The sequence below is a fragment of the Myotis yumanensis genome, unplaced genomic scaffold, assembly GCF_028538775.1.
Source record: "Myotis yumanensis isolate MYYU_CA2020_CCGP unplaced genomic scaffold, mMyoYum1.0.hap1 SCAF_16, whole genome shotgun sequence".
Classification (NCBI taxonomy): Eukaryota; Metazoa; Chordata; class Mammalia; order Chiroptera; family Vespertilionidae; genus Myotis; species Myotis yumanensis.
The window spans coordinates 15733949-15746421 of record NW_027223767.1 but is presented as its reverse complement, the minus strand read 5'-3'; the positions used below and the strand labels follow the sequence as shown (position 1 = coordinate 15746421).

The 12473-nt window shown below is 53.5% G+C and overlaps 1 protein-coding gene across 1 annotated transcript in view; it reads left to right on the top strand.

The window, feature by feature from the left end:
• The window catches only part of PITPNM3 (PITPNM family member 3), an 89192-nt gene that overhangs the window by 34255 nt on the left and 42464 nt on the right, over positions 1–12473 (top strand). Inside the window, exon 4 of the mRNA XM_070393547.1 lies at positions 9263–9310. Coding sequence (XP_070249648.1) covers positions 9263–9310 — 48 coding nt within the window. The remainder of the gene's footprint in view (positions 1–9262; positions 9311–12473) is intronic.

The window sequence follows — 12473 nt, the reverse complement described above, 5'->3', positions numbered from 1 at the left end:
TTTATAAACATGTCTATATTTTGCGTTCTCATCTGAATACGAATTTGCCTGTGTTCATAATCATGTTCCCAACCACCTTTAAAGATGTTCCTCACGGCCTCCTTGCATTTAGTGTTGTTGGTGAGAAGTCTGAGGCAAATTTGTGGGTAAACTGATTTTTTTCTCTCCTTGAAGCTTTACGTTTTAAAATATTTATTCTTTTTCTGGAGTCACAGACAATGCTTGTGGGTGAGGCTTTGTAGTGTGTCATGCCTGCGCTTGCTATGCTATTTCTTCATTACTGTGATGTTTTCTTTTTATTTCTTCAAGTGTTGCTTTATGTTTCCTCGCTCCAAATTTTATGTTAGACAGACACTGGGATCATGTCTCAACTTGCTCTTTCTCTTCTTATGTCTTAACTAGAGGCCTGATGCACGAAATTCGTGCACATAGGGGAGGTCCCTCAACCCGGCCTGTGCCCTCTCGCAGTCTGGGAGCTCTCAGAGGGCTCCGCTGCCGCAGAGGCAGGAGAGGCTCCTGCCACCACCATTGCCTGAGCATCTGCCTCCTGATGGTCAGTGCACATCATAGCGACCAGTCATTCTGCCATTTGGTTGATTTGCATATTAGCCTTTTATTATATAGGATCCTTGCTGGGTTCTGGAACTATTCCTCCATTCTAACCTGACAAACTGCTCATCAACTTTCTCTTCCCCCACTGCTCCCATTCTTCTGGTCAGCAGCTCTGTGGAGGGTTTTTATTTGTTTATTTGTTTTTGTAAATATGTTTTTATTAATTTTTAGAGAGAAAGGGAGAAGAATAGAGAGAAAGAAACATCCATGAGAGAGAAACGTCATCGATTGGCTGCCTCCTGCACCCCCCCCCCCGCCCCACCACCACCACTGGGGATTGAGCCCACAACCTGGGGATGTGCCCTGACGGGGAATCGAACCTTGACCTCCTGGTTCACGGGTCAATGTTCAACCACTGAGCCACACTGGCCAGTTGATTTTTGTACATCGATTTTGTATCCTGAACCCTTGCTGCACTCATTTGTTATATATTTTTGGAGGGGATTCCTTAGGATTTTCTATATAGAAGATCATGTCATCTCCAAATAGGGGTGGTTTTACTTCTTTTCCTCCAATCTGGGTGCCTTTTATTTCCTTTATTTACCTGGTTTTCCAGGCTAGATCCTTTGGTATAATATTGAATAGAAATGGGGAGAGCCAACATCTTGTCTTATTCCTGATCTTAGGGGGAATGTTTTCAGTCTTTCACCATTAAATACTCTTAGCTGTGGGTTTTTGTAGTCACCCTCTATCTGGTTGAGGATGTTTCCTCTTATTATGAGTCCACTGAGTGCTTTTATCATGAAAGCGTGTTGGATGTTGCCAGATGCTTTTTTTCTGCGTCTGTTGAGATGATCATGTGGTTTTTGTCCTTCAGTCTATTAATATGATGCATTGCATTGATTGATTTTGAACAACCTGGCATTCCTGGGATAAATTCCACTTGGCCTTTGCCAGGTCAGTAATCTTTCATGCTCTGGGTTTACATCTCTCTTCCGGATAATTTATGCTAACAGCCCAATGAGCTGTCACTTAAGGGACTATTTACAATCAGGGCTCTTCTTGTTTTTGAACAGTGTCATCAAGCCACATTGCCATGAGAGGAAGGAAGCAGCCTAGGTGTCCACGAACATTTGCCCTCATTTCAGCTTTCCAGGGAGCTGTGTTTCCCTACCATTCACCCCTAACTCTAGTTTATGCCCTTGTGTCTAGATATTTGGTTCTCAAAGAGTGGTCCCTGGGCCAACAGCATTAGCATTACTTAGAAATGTGCCACAAATGTCAAGCTTGGAGCCCCGTCCCAGCCTCACTGAATTAGAAACTCCGTGAGTGGGGCCCAGCATCTGTTTCAGCGATCCCTTTTCAGTGGGATTGCTCTTTGGCCCCTTGAGTGTGGCTCTTCCACAAAATACAAGCTCTTCCACAAAATACCGACTTCTGTGCATAGGCCACAAAGTTTCAATCACACTGCATGTGCGCACCCACACGTGGTATTTTGTGGAAGAGCCACACTCAAGGGGCCAAAGAGCCGCATGTGGCTCGTGAGCCGAGGTTTGCCAACCATGGCTTTAGGTAATTCTGGTGTCGGCTAAAACTTGACCACCATTCATTATTATGACGCTAGGTTGGTTCAAATGGATCCATTTCTCCACAGGCCCTGCCTTCTGTCCTGGAGTTGGATATCGTCTATCCACATGGTTGGTTTTGCTTTCATACCCAGCAGTCTTTGCACGCGTGCTCCACTTTGTATTTGCGGCTCCCCCTTATCTGTCTCTGAGGAATGCAATGTCTGTTTACTGCACCCTGCTGGCCTCTGATTGTTGGAGGTAGGGACAGGGAGAAAATGCTGCTGGGTGAGGTGACCCATTTGCTTCTGATTTGTTCAGCCTTCCGGGGCGTCCTGTCCTGTCCCTCAAACATTCATCCTTCCTCACCCCTGGGGACAAAGGGCCCTGCCTGGAACAACCAAGGGTTGGGGGAAGGACTGCAGACCTGGCTCCTCTACCCTGGAAGCCCAGACAGTGGCAAGAGCAGGAGGCTCCTGTATTTCCCACCTGTGGGCCCGCTCTTCCTCCCAGCTGCCCGTTCTGCCTGCCACAGGCCTTCCTTCGCCGGATTGCCGCTATGGTTTCCTGTCTCCCGAGTAGGCTTTATGGGCATTTGCCCTCAGCAGTCACACAAGGCTCCCCACTTCACAGGGTCTCACACTGGTGGTTATGCTCTGCAGTTGCCATCGTAAAATTTTAAATAGTTTTTAACAAGGGCCCCACATGTTTGTTTGTTTTTTATGGTCACTGCAAATTATGTAGCCAGTCCCTCCCTCCCTCCATCGTATCTCCCTGCCTTCTGCCTTTGGGCGATGCCTTACAATTTCTGGCCTGCCGAGGACAGCCCTTGTTATTTCACAGTGCCACTAAAGATTAATTCGTAGAAAATCTGTAATGTCATTTTCTAGGGCTTTGGGGCAGGAGAAAAAGGCTGGATCGCGTTGCCAGTTTACCGTCTCTATCCAACCCTACTGGATGCTTCTAAAATATGAACCCGGTGATGTCATTCTGCTGGGGAGTTGGCAGGCCTTTGTTGCCTGCAGAATGAAGTCTAACTCCCCAGCCCGGCGTGGCAGGCCATCCTAACCCCTCCTTCTTCGAATCATTATAATTGTCCGGGGACAGTAAGGTCGCCATCACAACAAGAATCAAGCAGCCCAGGAGGGATACTATCAAGGGCCTGTCCCATCTGACTCTGGTATTCACGACTTCCGGGCCACACCTCTCCTCCTCTTCATTCACCCTGTGTTCCAGCCAGTTGACCCTCCAGCCCACTTGAGCTATTCTGTCTCCTGCCTTCACCTGCTTTTCTCCCGAGTTCATCTCTAGCTCTCACAATCCCATGCACCTCCTCCGGGAGCCTCCCTTATAGCGCAGCCACTCCCAGACCTGCTCCTTGGTGCCCGGCACGGGTTGGGAGGCTGTCCGTGCAGCGCTGACTGGTCTGCTTACCGGTGGGCCTTTCTGGGGTGTGCTTCGCCTCTCTTTCTGAGCCTGAGTGCCGAGGGACCCACATGCATTCGTGCATTCTCTGCCCACTTACGCGTTCAGTGCACACACACTGCTCCTCATCCGTCAGACTCTGTGCCCATCAACGTTGGCACAGACTTGGAAATAGACGACTTAGAAATGGACGACTTAGAAATAGACTCAGCATTGACTGACTCCCACACTCGGGGTGGGGCAGTTACAGTACAGGAAGCAAATTGCTCTAACAAGAGTGGAAGCAAAGGATAGAAGGATCGAAGAGGATGTGGGCTCGAGCTGAGACAGGAGTTAAGGAAGCCTTTCTGGGCTCAGGGCCGGCCCACGAGGGCACAGCAGGCAGAGGGCACAGCAGGCAGAGGGCACAGCAGGTGCAGGGATGTGCGGGAGGTATGAGAAGGCAGGGGGATTTGGGGAAGCATCTCCTGCAGAGTTCATCTTGACTGAAGTTGGGGTGTAAGGTGTTGGGCTGGGAGATGGTGTAAGGGGTGGGAGGTCAGGGAGAAGAGGCGGAGCAGGAGAGCTGGGGGTCAGGCCTTGAATGTCAGGTGAGGAGAGGGTTCTTCTCAGGAGCACCCCTGGAGACCCACAGAGCAGTGTAAGCAGGGGGGTGAGGAGCCATTTGTTTTAGGAAGATCATTCCGGAAGCCAGTGCAGAAGATCGTAGCAGGGGCCAGGGCATGAGTGCAGCGGGCGTTGTGATGGCCCGGGTGAGAGGTAATGAGCGTGAACCTTGACCTTGCAACTCAGCAGAGGCTCAGGGTTGGGGACACTCTGAGCAGGGAGGCAGCATATGGGTCAGCCCTGCTCCACGGTCCGAGTTACCAGGCTGGGCCAGAGCCTGGTTGGGGGTCAGCTGCTCCCATCCCTGCTCTGTGGAGGCTGCCAGCGCGCGTTCGGGAGTATCAGGAGGGGCATTCCCAGTGTCTTCTCCCCGAGGCCCATCTGTCTGAACTCCCCCAGCGGCACCCAACCCTCCCCTTAGAGGAGGAAGACGCCCCTGTTTCAGGCGTTTGGTGAAAGCCTTCTGCTCTTAGCCACAAGGTCCATTCTCCTGCTCTTGGGTCGCTGGGTTTGTCGGAAGGGCCTGGGAAGAGGGAACATAAAATCGCTCAGGGAGCCATTGGAGCAGGTGATGTGGCTCCCACGTGCGGGCCTGTGGGGTTGGGACAGGCAGGATGAGCCCGGCTGAGCCTGGGGCAGGCGACCAGGGCCCTGCCCCCAGTTCCCAGCCCTTTCTGTGTAGCTGAACTGGCAGCTCCCGCCTATGAAGAAAGCTCCAGCTGAGGCAGGGCTGTGGGGCCCAGGGCCCTGGAAAGCTGCGGGCCAGTGGGGTCTCATTTAGCCAGCTGCACATTTGATTAATCACCCTCGTCCTGGGAGCCTGCTAATCTGGAAGCTGGCTTTGTAGCTGACTCCTCTGCTCACTCGCTGGCAGCTGAAGGGAGCTGGAGCCTGGGCTGGTGCTGGGGCTGGGGCAGGGGCAGAGGCTGGGGCTGGAGCTGGGGCAGGGGCTGTGGCTGGGGCTGGGGCAGGGGCAGGGGCTGTGGCTGGGGCTGGGGCTGGGGCAGGGGCAGGGGCTGGGGCTGTAGCTGGGACTGGGGCAGGGGCAGAGGCTGGGGCTGGGGCTGGGGCTGGACTGGGGTTGGGGCTGGGTCTGGGGCTGGACTGGGGCTGGGGCTGGGGCTGGGGCTGGAGCTGGGGCTGGAGCTGGGGCTGGGGCTGGGGCTGGGGCTGGGGCAGGGGCTGGGGCAAGGACAGGGGCTAGGGCTGGGGCAGGGGCTGGGGCTGGGGCAAAGACAGGGGCTAGGGCTGGGGCTGGGACTGGGGCTGTGGCTGGTTCAGGGGTAGGGGCTGGGGCTGGGGCTGGTTCAGGGGTAGGGGCTGGGGCTGGGGCTGGGGCTGGTTCAGGGGCAGAGGCTGGGGCTGGGGCTGGAGCTGGGGCTGGGCTGGGGCTAGGGCTGGGGCTGGGGCAGTGGCTGGGGCTGGCCTGGGCAGGGAGGTCAGTTTCCTGCTGTGCTGGCTCCACACTCACCTTATCAACACAAGCTCCTTCGTGCCCAGGTTGGTGTCTCACCAGCCCCTGCCACTCGGATGCCGGCTCAGGCTTTACAGCAGGAGAGACTAAGCCTGAGGAAATATGGGTCGGTCAAGGCCTCAGGACACTTCTCACCAGTACCTTGTGCACACCCCCCTTTTCCAAACCCCTGACCCCCGCTGCTCAGCCCTGACTTGTAGCAGCCTGTCTGCCTCGATGACTCCCTACTTCAGGGAGTTGCCCGGGCCATCCCAGCAGCCCTGGCTGGAGAAAGCTCCCGACCCCCATCAAACAGGGGCACAGGTGAGGTCACGGGAAGAGCCCTCAGCAGAATTGGGGTGTCAAGGGACTAGCGCTAACCATTGGGTGAGTGACTTTATCCTTCTGAGCCTCAGTGTCCTTGTCTGTGAAGGGGCCTCTTCTACGCAGCCGTGGGGTCACAGTGGTCTAACGGTGGGGGCCACGGGGCACAGGGGAGCCGTAAAACACCTGCTGGCCCAAGGACAGCCCCTCCTGCTTACACGACTGCGCCCACGCTCCTGGACTGGCTCTCACCTCCCCTCCAACATTCTTCCTCCACCCGGTACATACCCATGTGAATCCCGCACACCAACACCTCAACCACTCCCTTCTGACCCCTTCCTGGGAGACCTGGGGTCCTTGGGGAAGCTGCAGATACATTTCTAGGGGAACTCACAGTCAAGTTCAGAAGAGACGGCCTTATCAGGCCCCAGGATCTGGACTCTAGATCTGAGCTTGGGTTCAGGCTGGAGGTGAGGCCTCTACATTGCTTATCCATGTCCCAGACCCCAGTCCAGCCACTGCGGTGCCATCCCCCAGGCCCAGGATACCTCGCCTGGGAAGCAGAAAAGGCAGGGGGGAGTGGGGGGGGGGGGGGCTTCAGCATGGTAGAGGGCAACCTTCCACTGGACAGGTGTGAATATTCAAGGCCCCAAACACACAGGGCGGCGGAGGAGGAAGGCTAGGACTCCTGGCGCCAAGGGGCTCCTTCTGCCTGCAGAGCCTGGAGGCTCAGACAGAGCTGCTGACTCGCTAAGCTCTCAGAGGGGCGTGGTGTGGGGGCCTCCATTTCTCAGATTCCAGCCTCACTGTGGATATAGGGAGCTTTACTGCTCCTGGGGGTTTGGGCTTAGGTCTGTTTCTGAGGTTCCCAAGGCAAATGGGGAGGGCGAGGGAAAGGGGGGGGCGCGGTGTTGAGGGCATTTGAGAGGGAAGGGAAGGGGCCTTCGCTGAACCTGACCCTGTGCTGGCCCTTAGGACCCAGAGCTGACCTGTGAGGACAGAGGTCCTGAAGATTGAGGTTTCTGGGAAAGAGTTGAGACCTCATGGAAGAGATGACCCCAGGGTTGGTTCCCAGCCCTCCCACAGGCCTCCCGCAGGCCTCAGTGAGTCTGAAAGAGGGAAGTGGGAGGAAGAACAGGTAAAGGTGTGCAGGCTGTGCCGTGAGTGCGGATCCGGAAACAGTGACCCGGCTGGTGCAGGGTGAGCAGGAGGGGCGGCAGGACACGGGCCTGGGGACACGGCAGCTGTACGGAGGGGCTTGCTTGCCAGGCTCGGAATTTGATGATGGGATGCCCCTGGAGTCCAGCTCTAGAAAGATGAATCTGGAGAAGCCAGAGGCAGAGAAATTCAACAGACCAATGCCAATGCCAGGGAGGTATCTGTTGATGACAGCAGGTACCTTCTGCTGCAGGTGGGTGTGCAAATCAGAAGGTGCGCCTCACTGGAAAGCAAGCAGGCGGTGACATCAGGGCCTTAGGTTCCTGTCCTTTGACCCAGGAGTCTCCTTTGGTGGATGTATTTTTTGTTGTTGTTGTTGTTAATTCTCATCTGAAAATATTTTTTCCATTGATTTTTAGAGAGAGTGGAGGGGAAGGAGGGGAGAGAGAGAGAACCATTGATGTGAGAGAGACACATCAATTGGTTGCCTCCCACACTTGCCCCGACTAGAGCGGGTTACATGAAATTCATTGGTGATAGATTAAGGAGGAGGGATAAAGCAAAGCAGGGGAAACCCCTGGGATTGGATAAAAAGTAAAATGATGGACACATACTTAGGTGGGTGCAGGATCAATTAACATGATAATGAAGGAATTTGTAGTATCTGTCCTGGCGCCCAGCACATTTGGTTGTGCCCCAGGGGCTCCAGAAAAAGGGAAGTGACACATTACCCAGACATTTCAAGGGTATGTTATCTTAGAGGCAAAAAGGCAAATGGGCTCAGTAAGGATCAAAGTTGATCTTGTCAGTGAAGATACTGGCCTAGGACATAACTGCCCACCATAACTGCTTTTAGTTCAAGTTTAATTTCAGACCATCCTTTGTGGTTACTTTAGGACTCTGAGTTTGCAAGACCGCCATGCAGGCCTCCCCTGAGCTTGTCAGGTCAGCATGTGGCCCCTTTCGTCCACACCACCAATGGGATAATGTTAAAGTCAACCATGATACATCATCTCCATAGCTGATTATATAGCCATTGGAATGATATTTTAAAGGTTTGGGAGCTATTTATGCTTCAGCTTGAAGTACAGAAGTGTTTTTTTGCTTCGTTATCATGTACGATGCCTTCCATGAGCCAGCCATCGACCTATTTATTGGAAATACAGAGCTAATATGATGGGAAAAACAGGGAGGAATGACATAGAATGGGACCAGTGGTTTTCTGCCAGTGATGGGATTATAAGGAATCTTTTCCTTATTAAGCTTTGTTAGTGTTTCCCAAATGTTCAGTAAGAAGCTTGTATTACTTTGTAATTATAGAAAAAAAGCGCTCTGCAGTAAAAGGAAGAAGCTATTCTGAGAAGCCAGGATGGAGTTCTGTATTTGGGTAGCATGTGTCTGTGTGTCGGAGGAGAGGGGATTGTTTCATTCAGTTATTCATTTCACAAATATTGAGAAGCACTGTCCTAGGCCTGACCTCTCCTTCGCCCCCCCACCCTCCCATGAACAACACGGAAATGCCTCCCATTGTGGAGTCTACCTCCCGAGAAGGGGGAAGGTGTGTTGAGAAGACTGGGAGGCAGACGCCCCACACCCTGTGACTGATTGAATGTGGGGACAAAATAGGGAAAGGGCTGTGGCCAACTCCCAGCCGGGGGAGGAAGTGGTGCCTCGCTGAGGTGGGGCCTTGGGCAGAGGCAGCGCCGGGACCCTCGCGGTGGCGCGGTGAGGGCGTGCAGCCTAGAAGCATCAGAGCTGATGTCCGGGAGGCGGCTGGAGATCTGGATCAAACAGTAGGAAGAGGGGGCTGGACTAGAGACAGAGACTTGGCAGTTGTCTGCAGGTAAGTAAGTGTACAGGGGCAACGCCAGGGAAGCGGGTGCTGTGTGACGGTGGGGAGAGAGGAAGTGCCAGAGAAGAAGGCCCAGGAGGAAGGTGGCCAGTGCCCCCCTCCCCCTTTGTCCCCAGGCAATGAGGCGCATGCTTTGTCTTGGATAAAGAACCCAGAGCTAAGTGGGACAGGGTGGGGCAGGGCCTGAGGGGCAGGGCCTGAGGGGCTGCCCACACCCAGCTCAGGAGGGAGACATTGAATGGAGGGGCAGAAGCAGCCATAGTGACCTCCCAGTGTCTGGCCAGCAGTGATGGGGATGTCTGCTCATGGCTCTTCCTTTTTCTGCAGGAGAAGGGAGCGCGCCCTGCACATCCAGCGTCCTGCAGGAGAAGCAGAGTGAGTTACACCCGCCCCCCCTGCACGCCCCCCCCCCCCCCCATCTTTCCTTCCCTTGGATGGGTCCAAGCTCCATGGGCCTGGGGCCTCTTGTCCACTCACAGCCCAGGGGCTGGTGGGGTCTTCGTCACTGTGCCTGTGGGCAGGATCAGAGGGCCTGGGGCCTCTTGTCCACTCACAGCCCAGGGGCTGGTGGGGTCTTTGTCACTGTGCCTGTGGGCAGGATCAGAGGGCCTGGGGCCGCTCTCCGCCCCATGAGCTGAGCCCTGGGTTCTGAGTTCCCACACACACCGCACAGCTGGGCTTCAGAGCCAGAGGGACAGCCTGAGGCTGGGACTGGGAGGCTGAGCTCACAGAGCAGATCTGGGATCTAGGGAAGCCTCGTGCGTTGTTTGCATGTGGGGAGAGAGAGAGAGGGGACGGGAATGGGGAGCGAGGCTTCCTGAGCCTTTAATACCATCTCCTTCGGGTGACACAACTACCAGGAACTCCAGACGGTGACGTGGTGACTGGGGTCAGAGGCCCTCAGTCCAGGGTTATGCCAGGGCATGAGCGATGCATCCCATCCCTCAGAGGCCATGCCTGCAGGGCCCGGGCCTCCCAAGGCCTTGTCATCCTTCTGAGCATACAGGCTCCTCCAGGCTGCCTTCTGCCTGTGTTTTCTCCGGGAACCGAGCAGAGGATTCGACCAGGAAAGACTTGGTAAAGATGTCCATTTGCTGACAAAGTAACCTCAGGACATAGTGCCTGGAGGTGTGGGGTGATCTTGGTGGGCACTGTCTGAGCCACATATCTTTGTTCTGGGCAGCACTGAGTTTCCCACGAGGCTGGGGGCAGGGAGAGGAGCCTGTGTGTGTTTGGGAGGAGGATGGATGCTCAGAACTCCCTTTACTTCTCTCTCCTGCTATTTTGATCGGTGGTTGCAGCTTTGGGGGTGTGGGGAGGAAAAATAACCTCCCTTCTAACCTTCTAAGTTCTTGTAGCTGGACTAATGATGAAATGGACATGAAACAGATGAACAGGAAAAAATGACCAAATGGATTACATATGTGCTCATAGGGTTCCCTAAGGACACATTGGACTGAGGAGATGGTGGCAGGGGTCTGGGACTTCAAAAGGCGGGTAGGCAATTCACAGGTAGATAAGGAAGAACAAACCTGTGGCAAACAAATGCTTGCTGGGCCCAACGGGCCACAGAGGGGCTGTGCAGGCCCCTCCTGTCCCCCACTCAGTTCATATTGTGCTGAGGTGACAGCCCTCTTCCTGTGGGCAGGTTTTCTACCCCCTCAGGTGAGGGGGAGGGAAAGACTTTTTCTGAGTCTTTTGTTTCTTAAAAATAACCAGCTTAAAATAATATCTCAAAAGGCATATTTTGGGGTGGTAAACTGCTTTTCTTCGGTGGGGGCGGGGGGGGGGGGGGCGGCTCAGCCCACTCTGCCTACCCCTTCTGCAGGCACCAGCCTTCCTTGAGGCTTCCCTCCAACCTCTTCCGTCCCCATGCAGGTCGGGTACCTGCAATGCCAGCTTCCCAGGGCCTGGCTCCAGCTTCAGGAGGTGCGCAGGCCTCCCGAGAAGCTTTCTATGGTCTAACATGCAGTGGCGATGTAAGACAGAGCCCTTGGGGGCTGGGAGGCATTGCATCTGTCAGGGGCAACCCCGAGACGCAGGCCACAGTGCACTGGGGGGTGGGGAGGGGAGGGGAGGGCAGTGCAGGAGGGGTCATTTGCCCTTTCCTGTGTCCTCACCGAATGTAAGGGACTGAGCTCAGCAAGGTGAGGGGAGCCGTGTTAAAATGTACCCCGCGCCAAGACCGGTTTGGCTCAGTGGATAGAGCGCCGGCCTGCGGACTGAAGGGTCCCAGGTTCGATTCCGGTCAAGGGCATGTACCTTGGTTGCGGGCACGTCCCCAGTGGGAGGTGTGCGGGAGGCAGCTGGTCGATGTTTCTCTCTCATCGATGTTTCTGACTATCTCTCTCCCTTTCTCTCTGTAAAAAATCAATAAAAATATAAAAAAATATATTTAAAAAAAAAAAAAATGTACCCCGGGATTTTAACTTATAGAGGTGACTGAGTGACAAATCAGAGAAATCAATGCCATTGAAAAACCTTATTATTTACAGTTCGCAAGTGGAGGGGCCACGCCAACCTACGCCACAGGGGAAGCAGACAGAGGTTTGATCGGGAGGCAGGAGGAGGGGAAGCCTGTGCATTCGGAACCTCTCGTATTTTCTGAGGGGAGGAAGGCAGCAGAGAAAACCGCATAGGACTGGCTGGTTCCAAAAGTGTCTGAGGCTCCGGCCTCCAGGGCTAATCTCTAGTCTGCTCCCTGGCCCTGGGTGATTTAGGGAGGGAAATAGGGCTTGGTGTGAGAGTTAGATAAAGGGGGTGGATTGATTGGTTTGCATATGACAGGCAAAGGCCAGTTTACTGTGTCCAGGAATTGGCACGCGAGCTAGGCACCCCCAAGATGTCAAAACAACATAAAATGAAAAAAAAAAACAAAAAAAACCACAAAACATGATTAATATGGGGATGTTGGGAACCTGAGAGAGGAAAAGGGCCCAGATCATTCCTTCTGGGCCTCTAGGACAGGAAACCACAGCCAAACCACGAATCGACCCAATGTTTGGTATCTTTTAGAACTGGCTAAGAAACATGTGTGTGTAAGTTTATTTTTTCAACATAAGTATAGATTGTGGTCAGAATTATGCTGCTTAAGGATATTATTTTTTTAAACACATTTTTATTGATTTCAGAGAGGAAGGGAGAGAGATAGAGAGATAGAAACATCAATGATGAGAGGGAATCATTGATCGGCTGTCTACCTGGATGTGCCCTTGACGGGAATCGAACCCGGACCCTTCAGTCTGCAGGCCGATGCTCTATCCACTGAACCAAACCAGCTGGGCCTGGAATATTCTTATTTAGTGGAGAATAACAGTAGGTGATGGAAGAATTCCGGAGCTGAAATGCTCGCTAAAGTCAGTGATTCCCAGGACAAACCTATTTTGACAGTGAAAAAACAGCAACACTGTTATATGTTTTTCCATTCCGTTGGGAGAACTGTTTTTTATTCCACAATTGCTTCCTGCCTACAAATTTGTGCATTCTAATACTTTCTCTCTTATAAAATGATGGAGGTAATTGATGGTGATTTGTTCAT